At 50.0% G+C, this 24,578-nt stretch overlaps 1 protein-coding gene across 5 annotated transcripts in view; it reads left to right on the top strand.

The window, feature by feature from the left end:
* SEPTIN9 (septin 9) overlaps nucleotides 1-24,578 on the top strand; it is a 156,074-nt gene that overhangs the window by 97,031 nt on the left and 34,465 nt on the right. For 4 of the 5 annotated variants that reach the window (XM_058817493.1, XM_058817496.1, XM_058817495.1 and 1 more), the window contains one exon: nucleotides 536-1,195. In XM_058817493.1, the coding sequence (XP_058673476.1) occupies nucleotides 536-1,195 (660 nt within the window). Of the gene's footprint in view, nucleotides 1-535; nucleotides 1,196-13,330; nucleotides 13,355-24,578 lie in introns of those variants that run through there. The other variant, XM_058817498.1, reaches the window with a different exon arrangement.

The raw sequence follows: 24,578 nt of genomic DNA, 5'->3' as shown, positions 1-24,578 counted from the left end.
TAAAACTGAAATGTTCTGCAAGTGAGTGGTCAGCAGACATGAGTGACAGCAGAAGCAGGTCATAAACTGTTGCATTGGCAGCAAATGTCATGCTAAATAGAATCATTGTGTTATGAGGATTGGCATTCAGCTATAGTTCAAATACAGTATAACCATCAGTTCTTAGGAAATTTGGCATTGCTTCTTTTTGTGGCATAGGTTAAAAGAAAGAAAAAGAAAAGGAAGCTGGATCTCTGTATTCACCCAAACCCTGCTCTGCTCTGCCATACCATGGTGGGACCTTCTGCTCCCCTCTGAGTGTGGGGATAATTTCTGCTCTGGGGATGAGTTTCCTGGCCTTGATTTGTTTTATTACTGGGTTTTTAACTTGTCTGAAGAGGCAGGGCCTTTAATCCCCAGCTGCTTAAGTGGATTGTGAGTCCTGGGATGAAGGAGCAGAAATGGAGTTTTGACCCTTGTGCAATGTCTGTAAGCACCTCTGGACACACTCAGGTGGACGGTAACTAAATCCTGAACTACTTTTCATGTTTTTCAGCTCTGAAAAGATCCTTTGAGGTCGAGGAGGTAGATCAGTCTTCAAATTCCTCCACGCCACAAAGACGGGCCCCCAACACCCTCCTCAGGTCCACCGTATCCAGCTCCACGCAGAAGTTTCAGGAACTCGGCGCCAGGAACTCGGAGCCCTCCACCCGCCATGCGGAGCCCACAGTGCAAAGATCCCCCAAGCCCCCTCTGAGGAGAGTGGAGCTCTCTGGACCCAAACTGCCCGAGCCGGTGTCCAGAAGAACAGAAATCTCCATCGACATCTCCTCCAAGCAGGTGGAGAACTCCACCTCGGGCCTGTCGCGGTTCGGCCTCAAACGAGCCGATGTGGGCCACAAACCGCCCGAGGGCCCGGCCAGGAGGACTGAGATCACCCTGGGCAAGCCCCAGGAGCTGCGGCGGGCGGAGGCGCCGGCCTCCAAGATCCCCGAGCCGCCCTCCAAGATCCCCGAGCCGCCGCAGCGCCGCGCCGAGCCGGGCCCCGTGCCGGACACCGCGCCGCGCCGCCCGGACAGCCAGGGCGGAAAGGGCACCGAGAGCCCGGCCGTGAGGGCGGCCGAGGGCTCAGAGCCCGCCATGCCCGCCCTGCCACAGCTGGCAGAGACAAAGGCACACGGGCCGCCCACCGAGAGCCCGCCGAAGAGAGAGGAAGGTGAGTGCCAGGGGCTGACGGGTCAGGGATGGAGTGGAAGGCTTCGTGAGGTGGATCAGAAGGGAATTTATAATTTTATACTGATTGTATTTATAAATGTCATAATTATTATCTTTATAAATTCTATAACTATCATGTTTATAAATTAATAATTATTATATTTATAAATTTTATAATTATTATATCCATAAATTTTAAATTAATAAATCTTTTAAATTCATATATATTTTATATATAAATATTTATATGTATATATATTGACCGTTTAAATATTTATTAATAAATATATATTTATAAATTATTATATTTATTAATTTTATTGTTATTATATTATTAATTTTAACAAATAGCTTTTATATTAATAATATAATTGAATATTAACAACTAGTATTTATTAATAATTATTACACTAACTAAAATATTAATGTTAAATTATGATTTTGTAATATTTAATTGTAATATTTAATTTGTAATTATTATAGTTCATTGATATAGACCATTAATGTTGAATAATGAATTATTAGTATTATAGAACATTAATATTAACATTATTCACATTAAATTATATTTTGCTATTAATACATTAAAATGTAATAATTATTGTATTGATTATTGATTATTAATAATAATTAATAGTAGTTATTATGTTATATAGCTATTTCATTCTTTTATTGTTCAAATGTTATTTTGTAATGAAATTTTATAATGTGACTCGCTAAAGTGAGTCTCCAAGTCTCTTTGATTGGTCTCAAAGTAAAAACCTCTGACACTATTGGTGAGCGATGACTAGCACACTCTGGAGAACCATATCTATAAACAAGGGTTACAGAAAGAGAGATAATAATTGTTTTAATGCTTTTATAGTGTTATTCTATTTTTTTATTGTTGTAATATTGTTTTATGATGAAATTGTATAATGAGACTCGCTAAGGTGAGATTTGATTGGTCTCAAAGTGAAAACCTCTGACACTATTGGTGAGCTATGACTAGCACACTTTGGAAAGCCATATCTATAAACAAGGGTTACAGAAAGAGAGATAATAATTGTTTTAATGCTTTTCTCTAAGTTTCCCACAGCTTCTCACAGCTTCCCAGGAAAATCCTGGGAGGACTGTGTTGTGGCATTCACATTCCCTGAACATGATTCCTTCAACCAGGGTTTTTCTCCTGGGAAGCTGAAAGGCAGCAAGAGACCTCAGAGAAAAGGAAAAAAATTCTGATCTCATTTGCTTCTCCTGTGTTGTGCTCATGTGGAATGTGTTTGGGGATTGTTTACCCACAGGTGTGAGTTGTTTTCACTCTTTGGCCAATCAGGGCCAAGCTGTGTCGGGGCTCTGGAAAGAGTCACAAGTTTTTATTATTATCTTTTTAACATTCAGTAAGTATCCTTTCTGTATTCTTTATTATAGTATAGTATTCTTTAATATAATAATATAGTATAATATTATATAAATATATAATATATTATACTTTATTATACTATATAATTATTATAATATAGTATAATAAAGTACTAAATTAGCCTTCTGATAAGATGGAGGCAGATCCACCATTCTCTCCCCTCATGGTTGACCCTGCATTTACAATACCCTGTCTCTGTCTGTTCAGAGGATGTGTCATTACCCTGTACAGCCCTGGCTGGGGTGGTGGCTGTCCCAGGTGTCACACAGGAGGGGGCAGGAGCTGTGTGCTGCTCTTTCAGCTCCTGTGGTGCCACCTCTCAAGGCTGCTCAGGGGTCTGTGCTCAGATGTGTCCGCAGGCAGAGCTGTTCCCCTTGGGTTCATCCTGCCTGAAAGAGCTGTCAAGTTCAATAAGAAATTCTAGAAGGAAAGAGAAAAGGAAGTGGCAGTGCTGGCAGAGCAGGTCTGAGCAGTGCTGTGGTGCCAGTGTGGTTCATCCCTGTGAGGAGAGGAACAGGGAATCACTGTGGGGCTTCATCCAGAGACACCCACCTGCCCTGTGCCATGGAGACATCTCCTGGGGTCCTCAGCTGGATGAGGGGCAGGCAAATCCTCAGGAAAAGCCACATCAAATGTGCCATGGGTGATTCTAGCACATCCTCCTGCCACATCCTCCTTTGCACTGTGCCTCCCTGGGTGCTGGCAATGCCAGCCCTGCCAGCTCAGGCTCTGTGTGCAGCCCCACAGGGCTCTGGAGAGGCTCTGAGGTGTGGGAGAGCTGCTGGCTCTGGAAGTGGTGCTGGGATATCATTGTTTGGTGCTGTTGTTTGTGGCTGTGGGCAGGAACTGCCTCTTCATTAGCAGAAGTCAGGGTTTTTGACCTTGGAGACAAAGTCTAATAACATCATGGACCAGAGCCACTATGAAACTGGAGACCTGGCTTATATTAGCTCTATCTTGTTTTCAATTAATTCCATGTTAAAGCCAGCTCCCCTCCCTTCCCAGCTGTCATTTATTCCCCAGAATGTTTTGGAGATTTTCCTTTCAGACCTGTTAATGGCTTTTCCATTCTCCCTCGCCCGTGAGCTCTCTCCTGCGAGGGGTCCCGTGGTCAGGGGGAGGGCACCCCCTCCCTCCCCACCCTGGGCCTGTGGGATGGGCTGGGGTGGCTGAGCCAGGCCTGGGAGGTCCGTGCCTGGCCCTGGAGCTGGACCAGGGGTCCCATCCCCTCTCCTGTGGTCACAGTGATGTGCAGAGATCAGGCTGTGGTGTGTGCTGGTGTAAAACCAAGCCCGGAGTCAGCAGGGAGCTGATGTCGAACCTGCAGCACTCAAGTGGGTTTTTCTTACTCTGTGTGTGATGTAGGCATGGCTTTTCTGAGCTGGGTTTTTCACAGGTTGGGCCATCTCCAGCTGGGCACAGCTGAGCTCTGAGCCCCTGCCCAAGATGGGGATTTTGTGAGCCCCCCTCTGTCCCCAGCTGCTGTGTGTGGTGTCCATCCTGCCCCATGGGAGGGTGCTCAGCCTCACCCTGCTGGGTCTGGGCTGCTCTGAGTGCCCCAGCCTTGAGCCCCGTGGGTGGCTGATGCTTTAAATCAGAATTCAGCTGAGCTGCTGAGTGCTCCAGCTGCCCAGGGCAGGGACAGAGAGGGGACAGCTGCTGGGACAGTGTCACCCCTGGGCCCAGCTGTCTGCAGTCTGCCTGGCAGCACAACCCTGGCTCTGGGACAAAAGGGGCTTTCAGTCCAAATGTCTCCAAGGATCAGCACAGAATGGTTTGCCTTGGAAGGTGTCGGGACCCAGGACATTGCTCTGGCTGCCCTGGAGGACTCCAGACCCTGGCAGGGGGCTCAGAGACCCTGGCACAGAGTCAAAAACACCTGAGCCTTTGATTTTAACCCATGGAAACAATTCCCAACTTTGTGTGAAGAGCTGAGAGTTAAAAGAGTGAGAAGAAGCTCAGAGGTAAAAAGAAGCTAATGAAGAGCTCTCTCTAAGGCTGGTACTAAAGAGACTGAGAGAAAAGAAGAATTAAAAAAAAAGATAAAGAACTTTACAACTAGGTGAAATATTTTTAGAAAGTTAGCTGAAGTTACTGTGACTTTTCACTAATAGTGTTATTGAAACCAATAGAGTAAAAAATTATAAACAATTACAAAGTATATAAAAACTCAGCCATTTTCCATCATAAAGAGTTACCATCTGAGACTGCTTGCAGTCTCTGCTTTGTGTTGTGACCACCTCAGCAATGACCCTGCCCCTCTGATGTCTGCAGCAGGGACAACGTGTGGCAGCTCCTGCTCCAGGTTTGGGTCACTGGGAGGTGCTCCAGGGTTTGGGTCACCAGGAGGTGCTCCTGGGGCTCTGGGCACCCTTGGAACCTGTGGTGCCCAGCCAAAACAGCCCAAACAGCTGAGAGGGGATGCAGCTGCCTCCAGCTGCCCTCGCTGGGTGGGGGTGACCTCTCCTGTTCTGGAGCTGCCTTCCCCAGCTGTCAGGCTCAGCTGCCTGCCCTGCTGCTGAAGGTATGCAGGAGAGCGTGCTGTGCAGGAAGAGGCCAGTCAGAGGAGAAAAACAGTCCCAGGGAGTTTGGCAGATCACAGCAAACCACAGAGGAAAGGAGCAATTTCAGTGCTGAGCCTCATTAGGACAGCAGGGCTGGTGGTGAGGGCTGAGCCTGCTCCAGGTGGGAGAAAAGCAGGAGGTGTTTATGGGGCAAGAAATGTTCCTTCCCATCCGTGTTCTCCCTCACTGAGTCTTTGTGCTCTCCTGCACTCCCTGGGGAGCTTTGTTTGTGCTGGTATAACATTGAATTGGGCCATGAGTGATAGGGAGATGGGACAGAAGCACCCATCCCTGTGGGGTGTGTCACTCAAAGGTGGGCTTTGTGTCCCCAAAATCTCCAGTGGAGATGTCAATGGAGGTTTTGTGTGGCTGGGCTCCCCAGCTGGGACAAGGAGATGGGATGGGATGGGATGGGATGGGATGGGATGGGATGGGATGGGATGGGATGGGATGGGATGGGATGGGATGGGATGGGATGGGATGAGCAGAGCAGGTGATGTGGATTGCTGTAGTTGGAATCTGCCAGAGCAATGTGAGCTGGGCTGTGCACAGGGGCAGGCAAGGGGAGGACATGCAGAGGGCAGAAAGAGGCACAAACAATTAAAAATAGCCATGAAAACAGGGTGTTCCTGAATCCACAGCCTTGGGCACTGTGGGAAGCAGTCCTTGCTGTGAATACCCAAATCTGAGCTCCCGTGGGTGGGGGTGACCTCTCCCAGGCCCCTGCTGTGGGCAGCAGCTCCCTCCCAGTCCCAGGGCATTGGGCTGAGGCTGGCACAGGAGGATGTTGCAGCCCTGTGCTGGCAGAGCAGGTCTGGGCAGTGCTGTGGTGCCAGTGTGGCAGGAGCTGCTGGTTCATCCCTGTGAGGAGAGGAGCAGGGAATCACTGTGGGAGCAGCAGGGCTGCATCCAGAGACATCCACCTGGTTTGGGGCTGTGTGTGTTTTTGGTTGTGTTTTTGGTTGGTTTTGGGATTTGTTTTTGAGCTTTGTTTGTTTTTTGCTGTGTTTTTGGTTGTGTCTTGGCTGTGTTTTGGGCTGTGTGTGTTTTTGGGCTGTGTTTTTGGTTGTGGTTGTGGTTGTGTCTTGGACTGTTTTGGGCTGTGTTTTGGGCTGTGTTTTGGGCTGTGTTGTGGGCTATGCTTTTGGGCTGTATTTTTTGGGCTGTGTTTGTTTTTGTGCAATGGAGACATCTCCTGGGATCCTCAGCTGGTTGAGGGGCAGGTGAATCCTCAGGAAAAGCCACATCAAATCTGCCATGGGTGATCTGCCACAGCATCCCCTTGCACTGTGCCTCCCATCTCTGCCATTGTGCTTGTGTGGTTGAACATCTTGGCCTTCTCTTGTTCCTTATAATTTGTGGTGGTCAGGCTTGGAGAGTGGGAAAGGCCATTTTGCTGGCCTTTACCTTTACCTTTACCTTTACCTTACCTTTACCTTTACCTTTACCTTTACCTTTACCTTACCTTTACACTGGCCCCAGTGTAGGGCTGTTTGTGTTGGTGGCTCAGCTCTGGGATCTCAGGGGGTGGATTGGAACCACTCCCACATGAGAGGTGAAGCTGGTTTGATGTGATGCTCCTGTCTGTCTCCTCACAAGCTGCTCTGCACCCTGGGACAGCACTCAGCCATCAAGGCAGGCTCTGTCCCACCCCTGCTCCTGCTCCTGCCCCTTGGGCCTTCATGGCAAGGATGCTCTGGAGCTTGTGTAGATAAATCAAGGGCATTAAAAACACCTAAAACAGGGATGTGACCTTCCTCTGTGTCCCAACATGAGTCAGTGCAAAACAGCTAACCATCTGTGAGCTTTCAGCTTTGTTGGAGTCTTTGAGACAGCCACACAGGGTGCCAGGTGCCTCTTGGTCCCCCCGTTTATTTTGCTGCACAGTAAGCAGGGCAACATCACGAGAGTGAAGCAACTCAACAGTTTTTACTCTTTTTTTCCCAGCTAGAACCTTTATGGAAAGACTTTTCACTATGGAAAGACTTCAGAACTCCCATAGAGTTGGGTTAAAATGTAAACAATTAAAAAATACTTAAGAAGAGAAAGAAGCAAACTTTGACTTCTACTGAAATCCCTGTGGAAACCAAGGACCTGTTGCTGTGTGCTGGGAAGTTGTGGTGGGAGCTGCAATTTCAAGCCCCCATCCTGCCATGGACACCCAGGGATGGAGAAGTGAAGCCACACAGGTCTTGGGGTGACTTTTCTTCTGTCCTGTGCTGCTGGGGTGACACCAAGTGTGGGGCTGCAGGGGTTTTAGGGATTTGGACAGGCTCCCTGGGATGGAGAGCCCAGGGCTGAGTGGACATGCAGTGAGTCACCATTTCCAGCTCTTTAACTGTACAAAGAGATTAAAGCTGTATGGAAATGTTTCCTCTTAAACCAGCTGACAGATTCAGGCTAGGTTATGAGCAGTCTTTTGATTGCTATTATTTTTATTTTTAATGGGAAAATTCCTCCAGCCCAGGATTCCAAATGGAGGGGCTGAGTGGGAAACGCTGAGTCTCGGTTTGTGAGCTCAGGTGCCAAAAATGAGATCATCTGGAAAAATCTAAACCTGCAGGCCCAGTGACATGGAAAGAGTGGGAGCATGTGTGGGAGAGAGAAATGTGTCCTATCATGGAGACACTGCCTGATCCAAGACACCACGTGCATGGGAGGGCACTGCCTGCCTCCCCTCCCTGTGTGTGCCCTGACCCTGGCTGTGGTTTTGGGCTGTGTCTTAGGCTGTGTTTTGGCTGTGGTTTTGAGCTGTGCTTGTTTTTGGCTGTGTTTTTGGGCTGTGTATGTTTTTTGTTGCATTTTGGCTGTGTGCATTTTTGGGCTGTGTTTTGGGCTGGGTGTGTTTTGGGCTGTGTTTGTTTTTGGCTGGTTTTGGGCTGTGTTTTTGGGCTGTGTTTGGGCTGTGCTTTGGGCAGGGTTTGTTTTTGGCTATTTTGGGCTGTGTTTTAGGCTGTGTTTTTGGGCTGTGTTTTGGGGCTGAGTTCATTTTGGGCCGTCTTTTGTTTTGGGCTGTGTTTTTGGTTGGTTTTGGGCTGTGCTTTGGTCTGTGTGTGTTTTGGGCTGTCTTTTGGGCTGTGTTTGGTTTTGGCTCTGTTTTGGGCTGTGTTTTTGAGCTGTGTTTGTTGTGGGCTGTGTTTTTTGGGCTGTGCTTGTTTTTTGCTGTGTTTTTTGGGCTGTGTTTGTTTTTGGGCTGTGTTTTTGGCTGTGTTTTTGGCTGTGTTTGGGCTATGTTTTTAGGCTGTGTGTGGTTTTGGGCTGCGTTTGCTTTTGGACTGTGTTTTGGGCTGTGTTTTTGAGCTGTGTTTGTTTTTTGGCTGTGCTTGTTTTTGGGCTATGTTTTGGACTGTGTTTTTGGGTGGTGTTTTGAGCTGTATTGGGTCTGGGTTGGACTTGATGGTCTTGAAGGTCTCGTCCAACCTTGTCATTCTGTGAATTCTGTGAATTCTTGAAGGTCTCTTCCAACCCAGTGATTCTGTGAATTCTGTGACTCCCCTCTGTGATGAAAACTGGGGCAGCCCCAGGACAGAGGTGCCTGTGCTGGCTGAGAAAGGGGTGAGTGCTCCTGCCTGCTGTGGGATCTGTGTTCATCCAAGTGGTGCTGAAAGGCAAAAGGAGACACAGCCCTGGCTGAGGAACCAGAGTTTCTCTGTAGGAACCAGGAGTTTCTCTGTTGATCCTGTGGTATTTGCATGTCTGGAGCCCATGGCAGTGGTGTGCTCCCCACCCATCAGCTCCTTTGGATCCTCCAGCTTTCTCACATTTAGGTTAATCATCCTGCAGGCTGATAAGGCAAATAAAATCCGTTATCTTGGCCAAGATAAAACAAAGAGTTTGCTTTGATCTCCTGCAGTAAGGCCTGGCCCCTGGTTTTGTGACTTCTCTGCTGTCTGCTGGGGGAGGGAAATGATGGCAGTGGTGATGAACCTTCTGTAATTAAGAAATCTTTTTCTTTTAACCTATTTCTAAACTGCTGTCCCTGCCTGAGATGTTTCTGTTGGCCAGTGGTTGAAGGGACACCATAGGCTGGGTGCAGTGCCAGCTCCATAAACTCTGTCAGAGGACTCAATTGAGATTATAGGGAGATAACTTTGTTTTGAGAAGATCAAACGATCTGTTGAGAGCAGGAAAAGATAAGATGACAGCAAACCATTTGTGTTCTTTACACTCCTCCAGCAAACAAACAGACACAGAGACCCTTCTACATTGTCCAAAATGCTTGGTGGAGCTGAAGTGAATGTGGCTATAAATGGAAAAAGCAGCTGGTCTTGGACTGCAGCCTGTGCTCAGACTTCTTTGAGCCCAGTTTTTCTTACATCTGTTAGAGGTTTTAAACGAGGGATGTGGGGAGAGAGCTGCTTTGCTTTGTGTTGGTTAAATTTGGGTCACTCATCTCATTGATCTTCTGAACTGGTCTCTGCATAGAAGTTCCCAGGGTTTCTGTAGGGTCACATGCATGAGTGCTTCACCCTCTTGAATCATTTTGGTTTATCCAGGCATGCTGGGAGACAAAGCTGGACCCAAGGCTCTGGTCCAAAATATTTTGCAAACAACAAAACTTTGCAAATGTTCATGCATTTATGAAAAGCAAATCATTTTAACAAACCATCTCAGGTTGCTGTGCCAGCCCAGGAGTGACAGGGTGGGCATTTGGGGTTGCTGGGCTTGTACCAATTGCAGTTTGTTCTGTGGACTTGGTACCAATTGCAATTTGGTTTGCAGTTTGGAAGCTGTAGGTTGGTTCTTGCATGGCAAAGGCCATTTGTCCAACAGGAATTTAGGATTGCTGAAATGAAGCATTTTTCAGCACCTTGAAATCCAGAGGTTGATGATGCTCTGGCAGATATGAACATTACCTTGGATTTCTGTTTATCTTTTCAAGCCTTGAGAAGATGCCCAGGGTTTGTCTGAGTCAGGTGGCCTTACCAGGTGTTCTCCTGTGTTACTCCTAGAGGAATGGAGTGAAAAGGGATTTGCAGCAGCACAGAACTGGGTAGGGCATTAATCCCTTGTTATTATGGGTGCCTGACAGCCCCCCAGCCAACCTTGGCTCAGATTGTTCTGTTGCTGAAATGTGTGCGTCAAGTTTTCTTTGATGCTTATCCATAAAACTTGAACTTTTAATGGTGGCTCTGCCTTCCCCCCTTTCCTCCTCTCCTGCTGCCCGTGGAGTGGGACAGACATTGGTTCCCCCTTTCAAAGCAAAGCTCAGCAAATCTCAGAATAAGATCAGATGGGAATCCAAAAGGATGTGGTGCCTAGGAGGGGAGGGCAGTGATAAAAGTTAATGATGTGTCAGCTCCTGTATAGGAAATCAGGTGACCTCTGTGGCAGGGAGAAATGACAAGGAGGACTCCATGGATATCAAAAGGCTAATCACTTACTTTATTATTCTATAGAATATTACATTACATCTAAACTGAAACTGCACGAGCACTCAACTTAGCTGCCCAGAATCTCGTGACTGTCAGCTAAGCCTTGACACACACACATGGATCCAATTGGTCAGTGAATCAAAACACTCACACCAGAATCCAGTAACTAATTTCCTTCAGGTAAACAATTTTCCACAATGTATTCTACTTGTGAATACATTCTACTTCTACAGTAAATGAAATAAAAATTGGTTTTTTCTTTCTCTGAGGTTCAGAGAATGTAAATCCCAGAAAATCCTTGGGAAGTTGTGCTTTGCTTTTTTCTGTGGAGAGAAATGCAGCCACATTCCTGAAAAGAGCTTTCTCAGCCCCAGCTGTGTGTGGTAACTCACAAGTCTTGAATTGTAGGGCCCTGCTTTCAACTCCAGCTCAAATGCACCTGGGTGTGTCTCATGTGGGCTGGGCACATCTGGAGGGACATCACAGGAGCTGCCCTGCCCAGCTGGGGCTGCCTGTGTTTGCTTCCCCTGTGTGTTATGGCTCTGGATGGGGAATTCTGCTCACTCTGCTGGGCATTTGCTCTGGTCTGGGAGCTTGTGCTGTTCTCTGCTGATGCCCTGAGGAGTTGGTGTGCTCTGGACCCTTGTCTGAAGCTCTGGCACGTGGAGGCACAGGATGAGTCCCTGGTTTCAGCCTCTGAAGCTACAAATGTGCAGGCTCATGCTCTTATCTCATGTGAGATGCACTCAGGGCACTCCTCACGTCTGTAGTGGAAATCAGTTCATGGACCAAGAGCCAGAAAAACACTGAGGAGATGGCAAAAGTTTGTATAGGGGGAGAGCCTTGTCAGACCCTGCCTTTGCTGTCCAATCCTTCATTGCCTTGGAGGAATCCCTCTTCCAACTTCTCCTTTTCTACCAGGGAGCTGGTGAACGTGGCAAGATGCCTGAGTTTCAGTCCTTGCATTGGGCTCTTTCTTCTTCTGATGCCTTGAGAAGGGTTACCCAGAGCAGAGGCTGGACAGAGTTACAGAATAAAGCAGGGATTTATGAAAAGGATCTCGTCAATGGATCCACCTTGGGCAGCACAAGAGCCCAGCCAGGGCTGCATCCAAGATGAACCAAAAGGGCCCCAAAATGCACAACCGGGCACAGGGTCTCTCACTGTGATCAGTTCTGCTCCATTTGCATCTTGCAGTTCATTGTCCAATTCCAGCTTTAGCCCATCCAGTCCCATCCTTGTTTTTCTCTCTCCAGCCCACGGTGTTTGTGCTCTTGGGCTGAGATTTGGATCATTTGTCCTTGGTGCCCAGCTGGAGCAGGAATTGTTTTGTCTCCCTGCTCTGTGCACAGAGCTCACATCCCCTTATGTGGACCCACACCCACACACTAAAGCAGCACAGAATGTGAAAAATACAAAAGCCAAAACATGAGGCATCACTTCCAGGTTCAGCTGGTGATTAGGAATTAGTTGGTCCTGCTTCCAGAGGTGCTGTGGGATTGTGCAGGGTGGGAGCAGCCCCTGCCCAGGTCACTGGGGTGGCCCTACTAAGGGGGGTCCTGAGCTGTCCAGGAGGAAAGGGATGCATCAGGTGTTTTCTGTATCAGCTGTTTTCTCTATCACAACCCTGCCAGTCTACCTTGCTCACTCCTAAATTTGAGAAACCCATAGTTTGAAGAGGAAATAAGGATTTGGAGGGCAGCCTTTGGAGTGTGGGGAGCAGATGTGGCATGGTTTGTGCCTCTGGTTGATGGGTGTTGGAGGCTGCTGGCACTGAGGGAGGAGCAGGGGGATTTGGATGCTCCTTGCCTCATGTCCTCTTCCCCTGCTTCCATCTGCTGCAGGCTGGATGGAGAATGGAGAGTACCTTGGAATTGTCCAGATATATCTTGGGAAAGAGGAGTAGATCTGAGCAGCTTTTCTGATAAAACACAATTGTTTAGACAAACTCTGGCTGAACTTGCTTCCTCCTGCATCCCAGCATGCAGATAAATGGGGTGGAAGTGGGAGGCCAAGTTCACAGCCTGCTGGGGCCCTCCCTGGGGTCACTGTGGCCTCGAGACCCCCTGTCCAGCCCTTTTGGTGGCCTTGCAGAAGATGAGAGGATGCAGTTGAGTGCTGAGGATGATGCCCTGGCTTTGGGCAGTTCAGTGCTCTGAGATGTGATGGGAACCTTGATAAGGCAGCACATGAGGGGTGTGGGTGGTCCTGGGGGCAGCAGTGAATCCATCATGGTCCAGCTGCAGGGGCTGGGCCTCGGCTCTGTGCTGCTCTGTGGGATGCAGGAGGTGAATTCCAGCCCTGTTCTCTCCAAGCCTGGCAGTGCTGGGTGCAGGGTGGCTGGGCAGATCTGTGCCCTGAGAGGTCCCTGTTTGAGCTGGCAGGGTCAGGATTTGTAGGGCAGTCAGGATCTGGGGGGGATGTGGCCACTGCAGAGGTGTTGTGGCTCCTGCTGAGGTCTCCAGGAACTGCTTTGTGAGATCTGAGATCCTGCCATAACACTGATGTTCCTCCCACCATTCCTCAGGGAAACAATCCTCTTTGCCCTACTTTGTGTAGTAAATAAAAGTTTATTTACAGCCCAGGAGTGCACGCCCTGAGGTTGAGAGGTGAAGGGTTCCTGCAGGGCCCTGGAGGAGCTCTGGGGTTTCCTTTCTGCTTCGTGCCTTCAGTTCCTGCACAGAAAAGTCTTGGGAAGGAGCAGCCCTGGGAGTGGGAGCTCAGGGGAGCAGAGCCCTTGGGGCATGGCTTTGTTTGCTGGCCCTGTGTCCCTGAGTGTCACCTGGAGAGGAGCTGAGAGGAGATAACAGAGCTCACAGGTGAGCTGGAGCACAGGGACGGCAGCAGGAGGTGAGCTGCCACCCTTCTGTCCCCATCTTTGCCTTGGGGTGCTGTGGGGACAGGGCTGAGGGGGCCCTTTGTGTCACCTGGAGAGGAGCTGAGAGCAGATAGCAGGGCTGAGGGGGCCCTGTGTCCCTGAGTGTCACCTGGAGAAGAACTGAGAGCAGATGACAGGGCTGAGGGGGCCCTTTGTGTCACCTGGAGAGGAGCTGAGAGCAGGTAACAGGGCTGAGGGGGCCCTGTGTCCCTGAGTGTCACCTGGAGAGGAGCTGAGAGCAGGTAACAGGGCTGAGGGGGATGTGGGGCTGAGCTCTGCTGCCCTGTGGGCTCTGGGGGGTTTCCAGCTCTGCCCTGGCACTGCCCAAAATTCTTCTGCAGCGCTTCAGGGAATGAACATTTATTCTCCTCCTCCACTTGGAGGAGTGGGAAGGGTCTCTTTGGGGCTATTTCAGCCCTTGTGTGGGACAGATTATTTATGGGGCAAGCAAACCAAAGCCATGATTTGGGCTGCACTGAAAGAGCAAAGCTGGGAAAGCTTCAAATCGTGGCTGCAGGTTCAGGGGGGGATGTGGCTGTGGCTTTCTGCTGGGGACCAGTGTTGTGTCCCTTGGGAGAGGCACAGAGAACATTGTTTGGAGTTTCTGCTTTTCCTTCTCATTTTTCAGACATGCAAGATTAATTGCTCTCTTTTATTGTCCACAGCAATATTTATTTTGCTGCTCTGCAGCAGCAGGGACTGGATAGGTTTCACAAACTGAATTTTCCCTGGACAAGCCCCTCCTCTGGTTTCACACTCCCAGCTGCCAGGCTCAGTTTTAAAACAGTTTGCACCGAGGCTGGAAATATTTGAAGGGGCAGAGCAATGCCTTGCAGGAAATGGCTTAAGGTTCCTGCTCCCAAGATGGTGTGAGTGTTAAAACAGAACTGGAGAAATATTAGACATCCTACATCCGGCCTGGCTGGGGAGGGTGACCCTGGGGTGAGGGATGGAAAGCCTGGCCACCCCCTCCCCCTGCTGCTTCCTGCAGGACCAGGGGCCCCAAAGGTCCCCCTGACCCCCATCCCCCTGAATTTATGGGGGAAAAAACGGGAAATTGCTTCCTGCTCCTCGGGGCTCTGCTGTGTTTGGGTTTTGTGGGGTGAAATGTCTTCAGAGTGAGTTTGCAGCAGAGGATGGGAGTTGGAGAAGCACTGGTTCTGCTGAAATGTTTGTAGCAGTTGGTCCACCATCTCCAAGGCTGAAATTGATATAAAATTTCGATAACTAAACTGAATTTCATTTTTATATTTTATTTTATTTTAAAGCAAGCAAGCAGTGCTGGCTGGCCGGGGAGTCACTGCTCCACTCATGGCACACAAGTTCAACAAAATATATATACTGTTCTTAAGCTTACAAAGCATTTTTAAAAGGGCTTGGTTAGTTTGAATCAGCAAATATCAATAAGCTGGGATCAGCAATTTCATCATCTTTCTAGGTGGTCGTTGGCTTCCTGTCCTTGTCTGAAGGGAGCTTTTACACTGGTGTCTGCTACATGATTTTGTCATTAAGCTTTTTATTATACTTAAACACTTAGGTGCTTTGTTGTAATATCTCTTAGCTTTACCAAAACATCTTCTATTTTATTCTAAGCATCAGTCATCTTGCTACCTCATCTCTTTTACTTTACTACACTTCTTTTATTTTGATGCTTTATTTGGTTATTCACTCAGAAATTGTTCTTTATGTCTATTTTCGCCATAGCAGATACAAGAATTTGCTGATTCCATTGCCAATTGACACCAATCACAAAAATGTTGTACTTCTTTTATTTTGATGCTTTGTTTGGTTATTCAGACAGAAGTTGTTCTTTATGTCTATTTTCAACATAGCAGATTTGCTGATTCCATTGACACCAATCACAAGCACATTTTTCACCGAGTGAAAGGTGAAGATCTGAGAGAGCTGGGTCTGAGCTGGTCCCAGCTTTTTGCTGGGGACCTTCCTCAGTGAAAATCACTGAATTATCGACTCTAGAGCATGGGAGCCCTTCCAGCACGGAGGAATTCCCGCTTGGTGCCGGCTGAGCACCATCTACCTGGCCAGGCAGGGAATAGCAGCTGCTGTGCGTCCTCCAGGACAGACGGACAGGACTGGGACAGACGTGGGGATGTGTCAGTCTGGTGGCTGTCACCTCTTCATCTCCCTGAGAAATCACTGCCCTGCTGTGGAAAGCTTCTCCAAACTCTGCTTTGCTGCATGTGGAGATTTGGGAGATTATTTTTATACCCAACCTACAACATTCTGAATAAACTTCCCTAAATCTCCACTCTCCAGCCTTTGGAGTTTACCTAGCCAAAGCAAAAGTACAGATAAAAGACACTAAATAAAAGCAAATAGGGCTGGCATTAACTGGGTGCTTCTAAACTAGGAGTGTTCAGTTTGACTAATTAAGAAATTAATTGCATTTGGTAAAGTGATGTTATAAATCCAGTCTTTTCCCTGTTGCTTTTCATCTAGAAAATAAGTTTCCACCACAGCTTTTGCTTGAATGGTCCCAAACTCTGGATGCGGGGTCCTAAAGCCCTCAATGCTTTCTCTTCAGGTTAAAAAATGTCACTGATGGTTGAGAGATTCCCAAAGTTCTCGTGGGGTGTGGGGGGACCTGGGCCCCCAAGAATAGCTGAAGTCAGCAGCACTCTCTGCTCTCAGCTTCAGGAGGGTGTCAGACATGAGAGCTGCATCCTGCAGAGCTGAAAACCTCAAACCCCTTTGGGGCCTGTGACCTTTGAGCTGCAGTGAGTGTCACAGAGCAGAGCCTCTGCCTTTATCTCAGATCCTTGGGCTGGGGAGGAGGCTCTGAGCAGAGCTGGGGAGCAGTGGGGCTGTCCTGGTTCCTCTGGGATGTGTTTGGGAGGCAGTGGGGCTGTCCTGGTTCCTCTGGGATGTGTTTGGGAGGCAGTGGGGCTGTCCTGGTTCCTTTGGGATGTGTTTGGGAGGCAGATTTCCTGGAGGTGGCTGCCCCAGCAACTCCTGTGATGGTTCCTGATATTCCTTTGAGAGCTGCTGCAGCAGCTTCTAATTCAGGCCTCTCCACTTCCCCAGCAAATGCTTCTGTCATGTGTGTGTGGACACTGCCCTTGGTCTGAGTGCTGGTCCCAGTCCCTGTAATGCCCTGCAGGGTGGATGGTGCTGGAGACCTGGGTGCTGAGTGCTTCCTTCCCCACTTGGTGTGATTGGGGTGCAGGTCTGCCCCAAAACATCTCTCAAATATTGGTTCTTACATCTATCTATCTATCTATCTATCTATCTATCTATCTATCTATCTATCTATCTATTTATATTCTGCAATCTCCTAAGGAGTATTACAGCCTCACTGGAATTAGGTGTCTAAATACCTTTTAGGATGGATGTCTTGGCTCTCCTTGTGCCTGTGATCCCAGCACAGCCCCCTCACCCTGTTGCTGGAAGGGCAACAGACCCCAAGATATGCCCTTGGGAGGATGGCAGCAGCTGGGGTGAGGCAGGATGAGGCAGGGTCCCCTCTTAGACCCCCAGGAAATGCTGACAGGGCTTCTTTCACCTTGTGAGCCCATGGCAGGCAGAGGTTGTGGGACAGCTCAGCACAGCTGATTTGCTGCAGACACCCTCTGAATTCAGTGCTGAGGTGTTTCTCCAAAGAGCAGGTCAGGACAGCACAGCTCCAGCTCTGCCTCCCCACCTTTCCTATTGCTCTCTCCAACAATCAGGCAGCTTGAATCCATCCCTCATTTAAACAACTCCTTGAGCTACAGGATGTCCTGTGAGATTACTGAGTAATCTATCTATCTATCTATCTATCTATCTATCTATCTATCTATCTATCTATCTATCTTCTGCAATCTTCTAAGGAGTATTTCCTATTGCTCTCTCCAACAATTAGGCAGCTTGAATCCATCCAGGTCCTCATTTAAACAACTCCTTGAGCTACAGGATGTCCTGTGAGATTGCTGAGTGCTTGAATGAGGGGCTTTCTTAGCTTGGCAGAGGCTGAGCAGACCCCAGAGAGCTCCCGTGCTGGGGGAAGAGGCTGTTGCCAAGTCGTAGGAGGAATTCCCACGTTCCTGTTCCTTCCTGCTGCCTGCCAAACGCTCGTCCTGTCCACAAAAGCTGATGTATTTGGTAGGATTTAACCTTTGCTCACAGAAGTGAATAATGGAGATCTTTTACTTTTGGTTTCTGCGTGTAAATTCACAGCTCAGGGCTGGTTTTGCATGCACAGCACGGGCCCGTGGTGGGAAAAAACGGAGGAGGAACAGAGAGATGCTTCACTTGGTGAAACCCTCTGTAGCCATAGCTGGGAGCCTGCAGAGACTTGTCCCTCCCTCCTGCCCTGCTGAACCCCCAAACCAGGCTTTAGGTGCCAAGCAGACCTCACCATTTCAGCAGAAGCACAAAGGCTGCCCTGTGGAAAGCAGAATCTGGGATTTCTCACGCCCAGCTCCTGCCAGGACAGACAGACAGACAGGCTCCCACATTTTCCCTGCTGGCAGCAAGCAGGTCCATGGAGTTTCAGGGAGTAGAAATGCTCTGGTTTGTTGCTTCTTTTCAGAAGACACAGCCAAACTAGCACTGTTTTCTCTGTCCTGGACCCTCTCTTTGTTCTCGGGTTTGTGTCCTGTGGGACAGCCCTGGTGACACTGGTGCTGCCACGTCATCAGCAGCACCCAGAGCTACTGAAATGGGGTGTGGAGCACAGCTGGGCACCTCTGGGTGGGGCTGACCTGGTCTGGGGAAGGTGAGAATGACCCAAATCTCAGCTCCCAAACCTGGGCAAAGAGGAAAAGTGAAAATCAGCAGGTCCAGGCACGGCCTGAACTCATTTTTGGAGCTCACCATGGGTGGGATCAGCAGGAGGGAGCCCTGCACAGAGAAGAGAGGTTTCTGAAGTTCCATGGTGAGGGTTTGGGGCATCACACAGTTCTGACATGCTGAAGGTATTCCAGCAGATTCCCTCCTTACTTGGAGGGGTCAGCAAATCATGTTTGCTGGTTGGGTCCCTCAGTGGAGCTCCTGAGGGATTTTGCTGCTCCGTGGCTGCTTGGCACAGCCAGGGGCTCCCCATCCTGGAGAAGTGTTGGGTTGTGTCACACTGGACAGGGACAGGCCATGAGGCAGAGCCCCACATCACCCTGCACCCAGCCCTGCTCCAGGTCAGCTGTCCATCAGGGCAGTGTGTGGCCTCCACAAAGCTGGAATGAATCTCCAGTGCTGCTCCAGGATTTGGTTCTAATTAAAGGGACACCCATGTAGGTGACCCCAGGGCACTCCTCCCCATAGGGGTGGGGAGAAGCTGCTGATGGATTTGCTTAGGAGTGGGTTTGCAGTGGGAAGCAGCATGGAGAGGTCCAACCTTATCAGTGTTTGCTGCTCCTGAACCAGCAATTCCTTCCTGGAGCTAAAGTTCCATGAGATCAGCAGAAGCAGGGGTAAAACTGAAGTGGTTTTTGCTGTGAGCATGTGGAAATCAGACCCACAGATGGATGGGGATTGGAGTAATTGCCCCCCAAATGACAAGGTGCTGATAATAAGCACAGCCCATGGCATTGTAGCTGGCCCAGGGGTTATGACCAGTGCCATAACCCCACAGAATTCTCTTTACTTGCCTATCTGTGTAAATCTCTGCTCTCCCATCAGTGCCTGCCCTCAGCACTCCCTGAAAATTGCCCAAAAATTCCATCTTGGTGCAATTTAGGATACGCTGCAGCCTGCCCCGAGCACATCTGGTATCTGTGTGTTGGGTGATATTAATCACAGCATGAACACAGCCAAGTGTTAAACAGCAGAGCCCTCCCACCTCCCCCCTGCAAACCAGGCTTGTTTCCATGCTCCAGCAATAAAATGAACCCAGCATTCCCGGGCAGGCAGTGATCTGGCAGGAACAACTGCTGTGTGGGATGGAGGGATGAGGAACTCTCTGAAACAGGCCAAGAAACCATGTGCTCCTAGAAGTTTTTGAAATCCCAGTGGTGTTTGAAGCTATTTTCTAAGTCCTCCTCTTTTTTGGATCTGTGTTTGTTCCTGCTGCATCTGCAACTGCTCCCTCTGCCCTGGAATTTTGTTGGTTTGGGTGTAAAAGCTGCTCCCTGTTTCCAGGAAGGTAAACACCCCTGCCTTGCCCTGCTTTGCTGTGCAGATATCAAAGTGCTTCACCAAGCAGGGTGAAGATGTAGATACCCATCTACCAAGGTTGTTTCAGTTTTGCAGAGGGGGGACAGGAGCTGCAGAGGCTGCTGAGAAATCCATGGGAATCTGCTCACTTGGATGGTGTTTGTGGTTTTGCTTCAGGACACTTCCTTTAGTGTTGGGCAATGAGCAGGCAGGGCTGGCACAAGGGATATTTTTGCTCCCCTTTTTCTGGAGTGACCACACAGCAGACATTGGGTAAAACCCCACCAGACCACGCTGGCTGTGTTGCCCCCAAAGGAGAGCTTGGCCCAGATTTGCCCCCAAGTTCTCCAGTTTGTGGCTGACTTAAAAAATGAAAAAAAAAAAAAAAAAGACAGAAAGAAAAAAAAAAAAAAAACCTCAGAAGAAAAAATCAAAACTGTGTTTTCAGCACAGTTGGTGCCTCAACCACTGAGGTTGCTGTGCTTTCAAGGGAGGCAGCCCCAGCACTGGTGCCTGGGAGGAATGGGGGGGAGAGAACTCTTGTGTGGTGCCTTTGATGTTGGAGGCTTTTACCCGGGGAGAAACTCGAGTGCTTTTCATGTCTGCTGGTGAGGGAGGCAGAGAGCCAGGAGGGATCTGCTTTGTGAGACCTTTTCCAAGGGAATTGAGAAGGGAATTTCAGAAGTTGGGGGGAGGCTCTGTGGGGCAGCAGCTGAAATAGGTGCTGAAGCATCCTTGGCTCTCGTGGGCGCTGGGCAGTGTGCATCATCCTCCTCATCATCATCCTTGGCTGAGTAAGTCTCTGCTTGAGCCCTGCCCAGCCTCAGGGAGTAAAAATCAGTGGCAAAAGCTGTGCTGGGGTCTCCACAGCTGTGCCAGTGGGGATCTGTGGGGTGGGGAAGCTGAATGTGGCAGTGCAATGGGTGTGTGGGGGTTTGAAGGGCAAGGAGGGGAAGAACAGAGCAGTGGTTTAGCAGGGGGGAAATCCCAGGGATGTGATGCAGGCATTGTCACAGGGGAATGATTTGTCAGGGCCTGTGCTGAGGGAGGTGGCTCTGCCACTGCTCAGGCTCCCTGTGGGATGGGATGTGCTGGGCTGAGCCTCTGCACCACCTGAGCAGGCAGAGAGTGGGATAGGGTGGTGGCATCAGGTCCTGGGGGTGACACGGGGTGGCACCAGAGGTGGGGGTTCCCTGGGGCAGCAGAATGGGCCCCTGATGCAGATGGGCCATGCTCAGCCAGCTCCTGCAGCCCTGAGGTGAGAAGCAGCCCTGGGAAGGGGAGGGTGCTGCCTGTGCTGGGGTCCCTGCTGAGTTTGGGGGCCCTGCCCCAGCTGGAGGGGTCAGGTGTGGTTTGCATCTGTGCAGGTAATAGAAAATAAGTTTCTAGAAAATAAGTTTCCATCATAGCTTTTGCTTGAATGGTCCCAAACTCTGCATCTGGAGTCCTAAAGCCCTCAATGCTTTCTCTTCAGGTTAAAAAATGTCACTGATGGTTGAGAGATTCCCAAAGTTCTTGTGGGGTGTGGGGGGACCTGGGCCCCCAAGAATAGCTGAAGTCAGCAGCACTCTCTGCTCTCAGCTTTAGGAGGGTGTCAGACATGAGAGCTGCATCCTGCAGAGCTGAAAACCTCAAACCCCTTTGGGGCCTGTGACCTTTGAGCTGCAGTGAGTGTCACAGAGCAGAGCCTCTGCCTTTAGCAGGTGGGAAGGGCTGCTCAGCCTCCCCAGGCTGGCACATGTGGGGCTGCTGGAGCTGCTCTCAGGTTGCTTTTGGCAAATGCATTCCTGTGACATCTGGTGATGTAAGGGAGGCCTGGCAGCCCAGGGCAGCCTCACTCCTTGGTTTCTGCTCTGGAATATTGGCTGTGAACTGATATGTAAAAGGAACTTCCTGGTATTTGATGGTCCTGATGAACACCCAGCTCCTGAGCATCCCTGTGTGCCCTGGTGGGTGCAGGGCTCCTGTGCCTGCCCTTTTCTGTGCCTCTCAGTGCCTGTGTGGGAAACGCTCCCCAAAAACATCTCCTGCTCCCCCCTTCTCTTGCCCATCCTGCTCCAGCCCGAACAGTGGGGTTTGGGGAATGGGGCTGGGGGTCCCCGCAGTGGGGTTCAGGGAATGGGGCTGGGGGTCCCCAGTGGGGTTTGGGGAACGGGGCTGGGGGTCCCCAGTGTTCAGGGAATGGGGCTGGGGGTCCACAGTGGGGTTCAGGGAATGGGGCTGGGAGTCCCCAGTGAGGTTTGGGGAATGGGGCTGGGGGTCCACAGTGGAGTTTGGGGAATCAGGCTGGGGGTCCCCAGTGGGGTTCAGGGAACAGAGCTGGGGGTCCCTGCAGTGGGGGTTTGGGACAGGGGGGACACAGAGGCTCGGTGCTCCCTGGGGCCTGGGGGTGGCAGCTGGGTCACGCCATGCTCCAGTCCTACTGTGTCCCCACAGTTTTTCTGTGCTGTGTCACAGTCCTGGAGCTCTGCAAACCAGCCTAGCTCCAAGCCTCACTTTTTGTTTTCCTTTTTCTTTATTTTTTTAAATAATTTGAATGGCCCTTCTGCAGCCTTGAATGTCTTCTGCAGCCTGACTGTTTGCCCAGTGGCTGTGACATGGATATTTAGATGATGCAGTGGGATCACCTGGACTTGCCAAGCACAGAGTTTTTCCCTCTTGCCTTAGTCTGGCAGAGGATAGGGGTGCTGGGCATGGCAGCCAGGGCTGTGTCAGTGTGAACCCCCAGGAACTGCTCTTTCCCTCTGTATCCCAATTTCTCCCCTCTGTATCCCAATATCTCCCTGTCAAACAGCCCTTGGAAGCAGCCAGGGCTGCAGGAAAGGCTTTATGCCAGAGGATTTCAGGCAAGGCTTTTTATATCCATCCCAGTGTGACCACACTTCATTTAGGGAAGGAGCATCCGGGATGGATCTGGGCTGACGTATTCAGGGCTGAGACGATCTCAGCTCTGCCAGAGCGGATCTGGGCCAGGGGAGCAGCTGGGCTCCAATGGGGCCGGTGCTGCTGCCCTGTGCTGTGACTCCCAGCTCACACTGAGCTGTTTATCTTGGATTTCTTGGTGATTTCATGGGTGTTGTGTCCACCCTTCTGTAAATAGCAGGTCATTCCATCTCTCCCCCAAACCCTGCTTTGGAGCCACGGCTATCCAGCCATCCACGAGCTGAGCAGCTTTGTGCTGTGCACAGCACCCTGGGCTTGCTGCTGCTGCTTCCCAGGGTCAGCTCACAGCAACACACGGAGCAGAGGAGTGCAGGAGCAGCCTCCCATAGCACCAGGCAAGTTTTGGGTTAAAGTTGCTGAATTTTGTTGAATTCCTGCTGCTGTGGATGGTGGGTAGGGCGGAGGGAGCAGACTGGTGCTGCAGCTCTGGGGTGGGAGGGGATTTTGTGCTGCTCTTGGACATGTGCTGGCTGAGAGTTTCCTGGTGCTGATTAATGACTCTTGGTTGGTGGACTAAATTTCCCTGGGAGATAGGTGAGCCAGGCAATGGGGCATTTGTGTGTGCATGCAACACTGAGCTTTGGTTTTGAGAAAAGGTAGAAATGGAAAAAAAAGCAAGAATTGTGATTATGTGTGATCCCCTAAGTGCTGCTGCCTTGTCCACAACTTTTCTGGTGCTAATTAATGACTGTTGGTTCGTGGACTAAATTCCCCTGGGAGATAGGTGAGCCAGGCAGTGGGGCATTTGTGTGTGCACACAACACTGGGCTGAGCTTTTGTTTGGAGACAAGGTAAAAATGCAAAAAAGCAAGAATTGTGATTATGTGTGAACCCCTAAGCTCTGCTGCCTTGTCCAGGTATGATTCCAGACTGCAGGATACAGCATCCAGGAGGAGCACAGCTGTCCAGGCTGTGTGCCCTGCTGTAAGGGCATCCTGAGTGCAGATCAGGACCTGTCACCACAGATAAAATCAAAGAAGTTTGGAGCACACAGAGGACTGTGCTATCCCTGGGAGCTCTGACCTCTCCCATGCTGTTGCCATCCATGACTTCCCATGTTGAGATCAAAATGCCTGTGGGGCTCATGGGTGGCTCTGTGGTGGGGTTTGAATGTGTTTGACCCCAGAGCCCCTCAGCACATCCCCTCTGGCCATAGCCTGAGGTATGCACATGTGGCAGGCTCTGATGGCCTGGTGGCCAATGACCCGGCAGCAGCGGTTCCTGGACGCCTCTCCATGGGGAATCCAGACTTCCCTTCTCTGAGCACGGTGGAATTTTTATAGCCTGTGGTTTTAAATGCTGTGATTTCCTTATGGCCCTGTCAGAGCTGCTGCTCCTTGGGTAACATGTCTGAGCTTTGCTCCAGCACAGGGGAAAGGGAAGGCTGGATCTCCTGGGTTTGAGCCTGCTGGGTGCTGTGATCTCATGGCTGAATTCAACTGGACCTTATTTCGTTTATCCCCAAAATTTGTCAGGCCTTGGGGAGTAGGGTACAGTAAAGCGAACTTGTTTGTTAAGAAATGATCACCAAAATGGGAATGAACGAGTTAATCTTGCAAGTACAGCTCAGTGGCATCCTGGAAGTGTCTGTCCAAAAATCGGGAGGGGAGTGGACATGTAGCATTCCAAGGTAACAGGGTAGAGGGGCCAGGCTGGCAAACCCCACTTGGCACAGGGACTCAGCTGTGACTGGGGCAGGGACGTGGCACTGTGGGATGTGTGCCCAGGCAAAGGCAGAGAGAGTTTGTGCACATCTAGAGGGTGTGAGCGCTGTCTGCCTCCCATCTTTGTTCTCTGAGGTCCCTGTCCTCATGGGGACAAGGCAGAGTTCTGAAAAAATGCTCCGAAAATCTCTGCTGGCTCATCCTTATCATCCCCAAAATGCCAGGCAGTGCTGGGGTGCTCACAGGTTCCTCACTGTGATCTCTAGCAGCTGGTGGGAAATCAGCAGTGTTGCTTTCTCCAGGCCCTGATGAATGCCCTGAAACCACTGTCCAGGTCTGGCTGTTCTGGGGTTGCTTTGGGGCCATCAGATTTTCCAGGCTGACACATCCATGTCCCCATGGTCCTGCTGCAGGGATGCTGCCTGGGTCCAGCCGCCTCCACCCAGCTCTCCCTTCTCACAAACTTGT

This window comes from Ammospiza caudacuta, chromosome 19 (assembly GCF_027887145.1).
Source record: "Ammospiza caudacuta isolate bAmmCau1 chromosome 19, bAmmCau1.pri, whole genome shotgun sequence".
NCBI classification, from domain to species: domain Eukaryota; kingdom Metazoa; phylum Chordata; class Aves; order Passeriformes; family Passerellidae; genus Ammospiza; species Ammospiza caudacuta.
The sequence above is the reverse complement of the archived record's forward strand: the minus strand, read 5'-3'. Positions and strand labels throughout refer to the sequence as shown.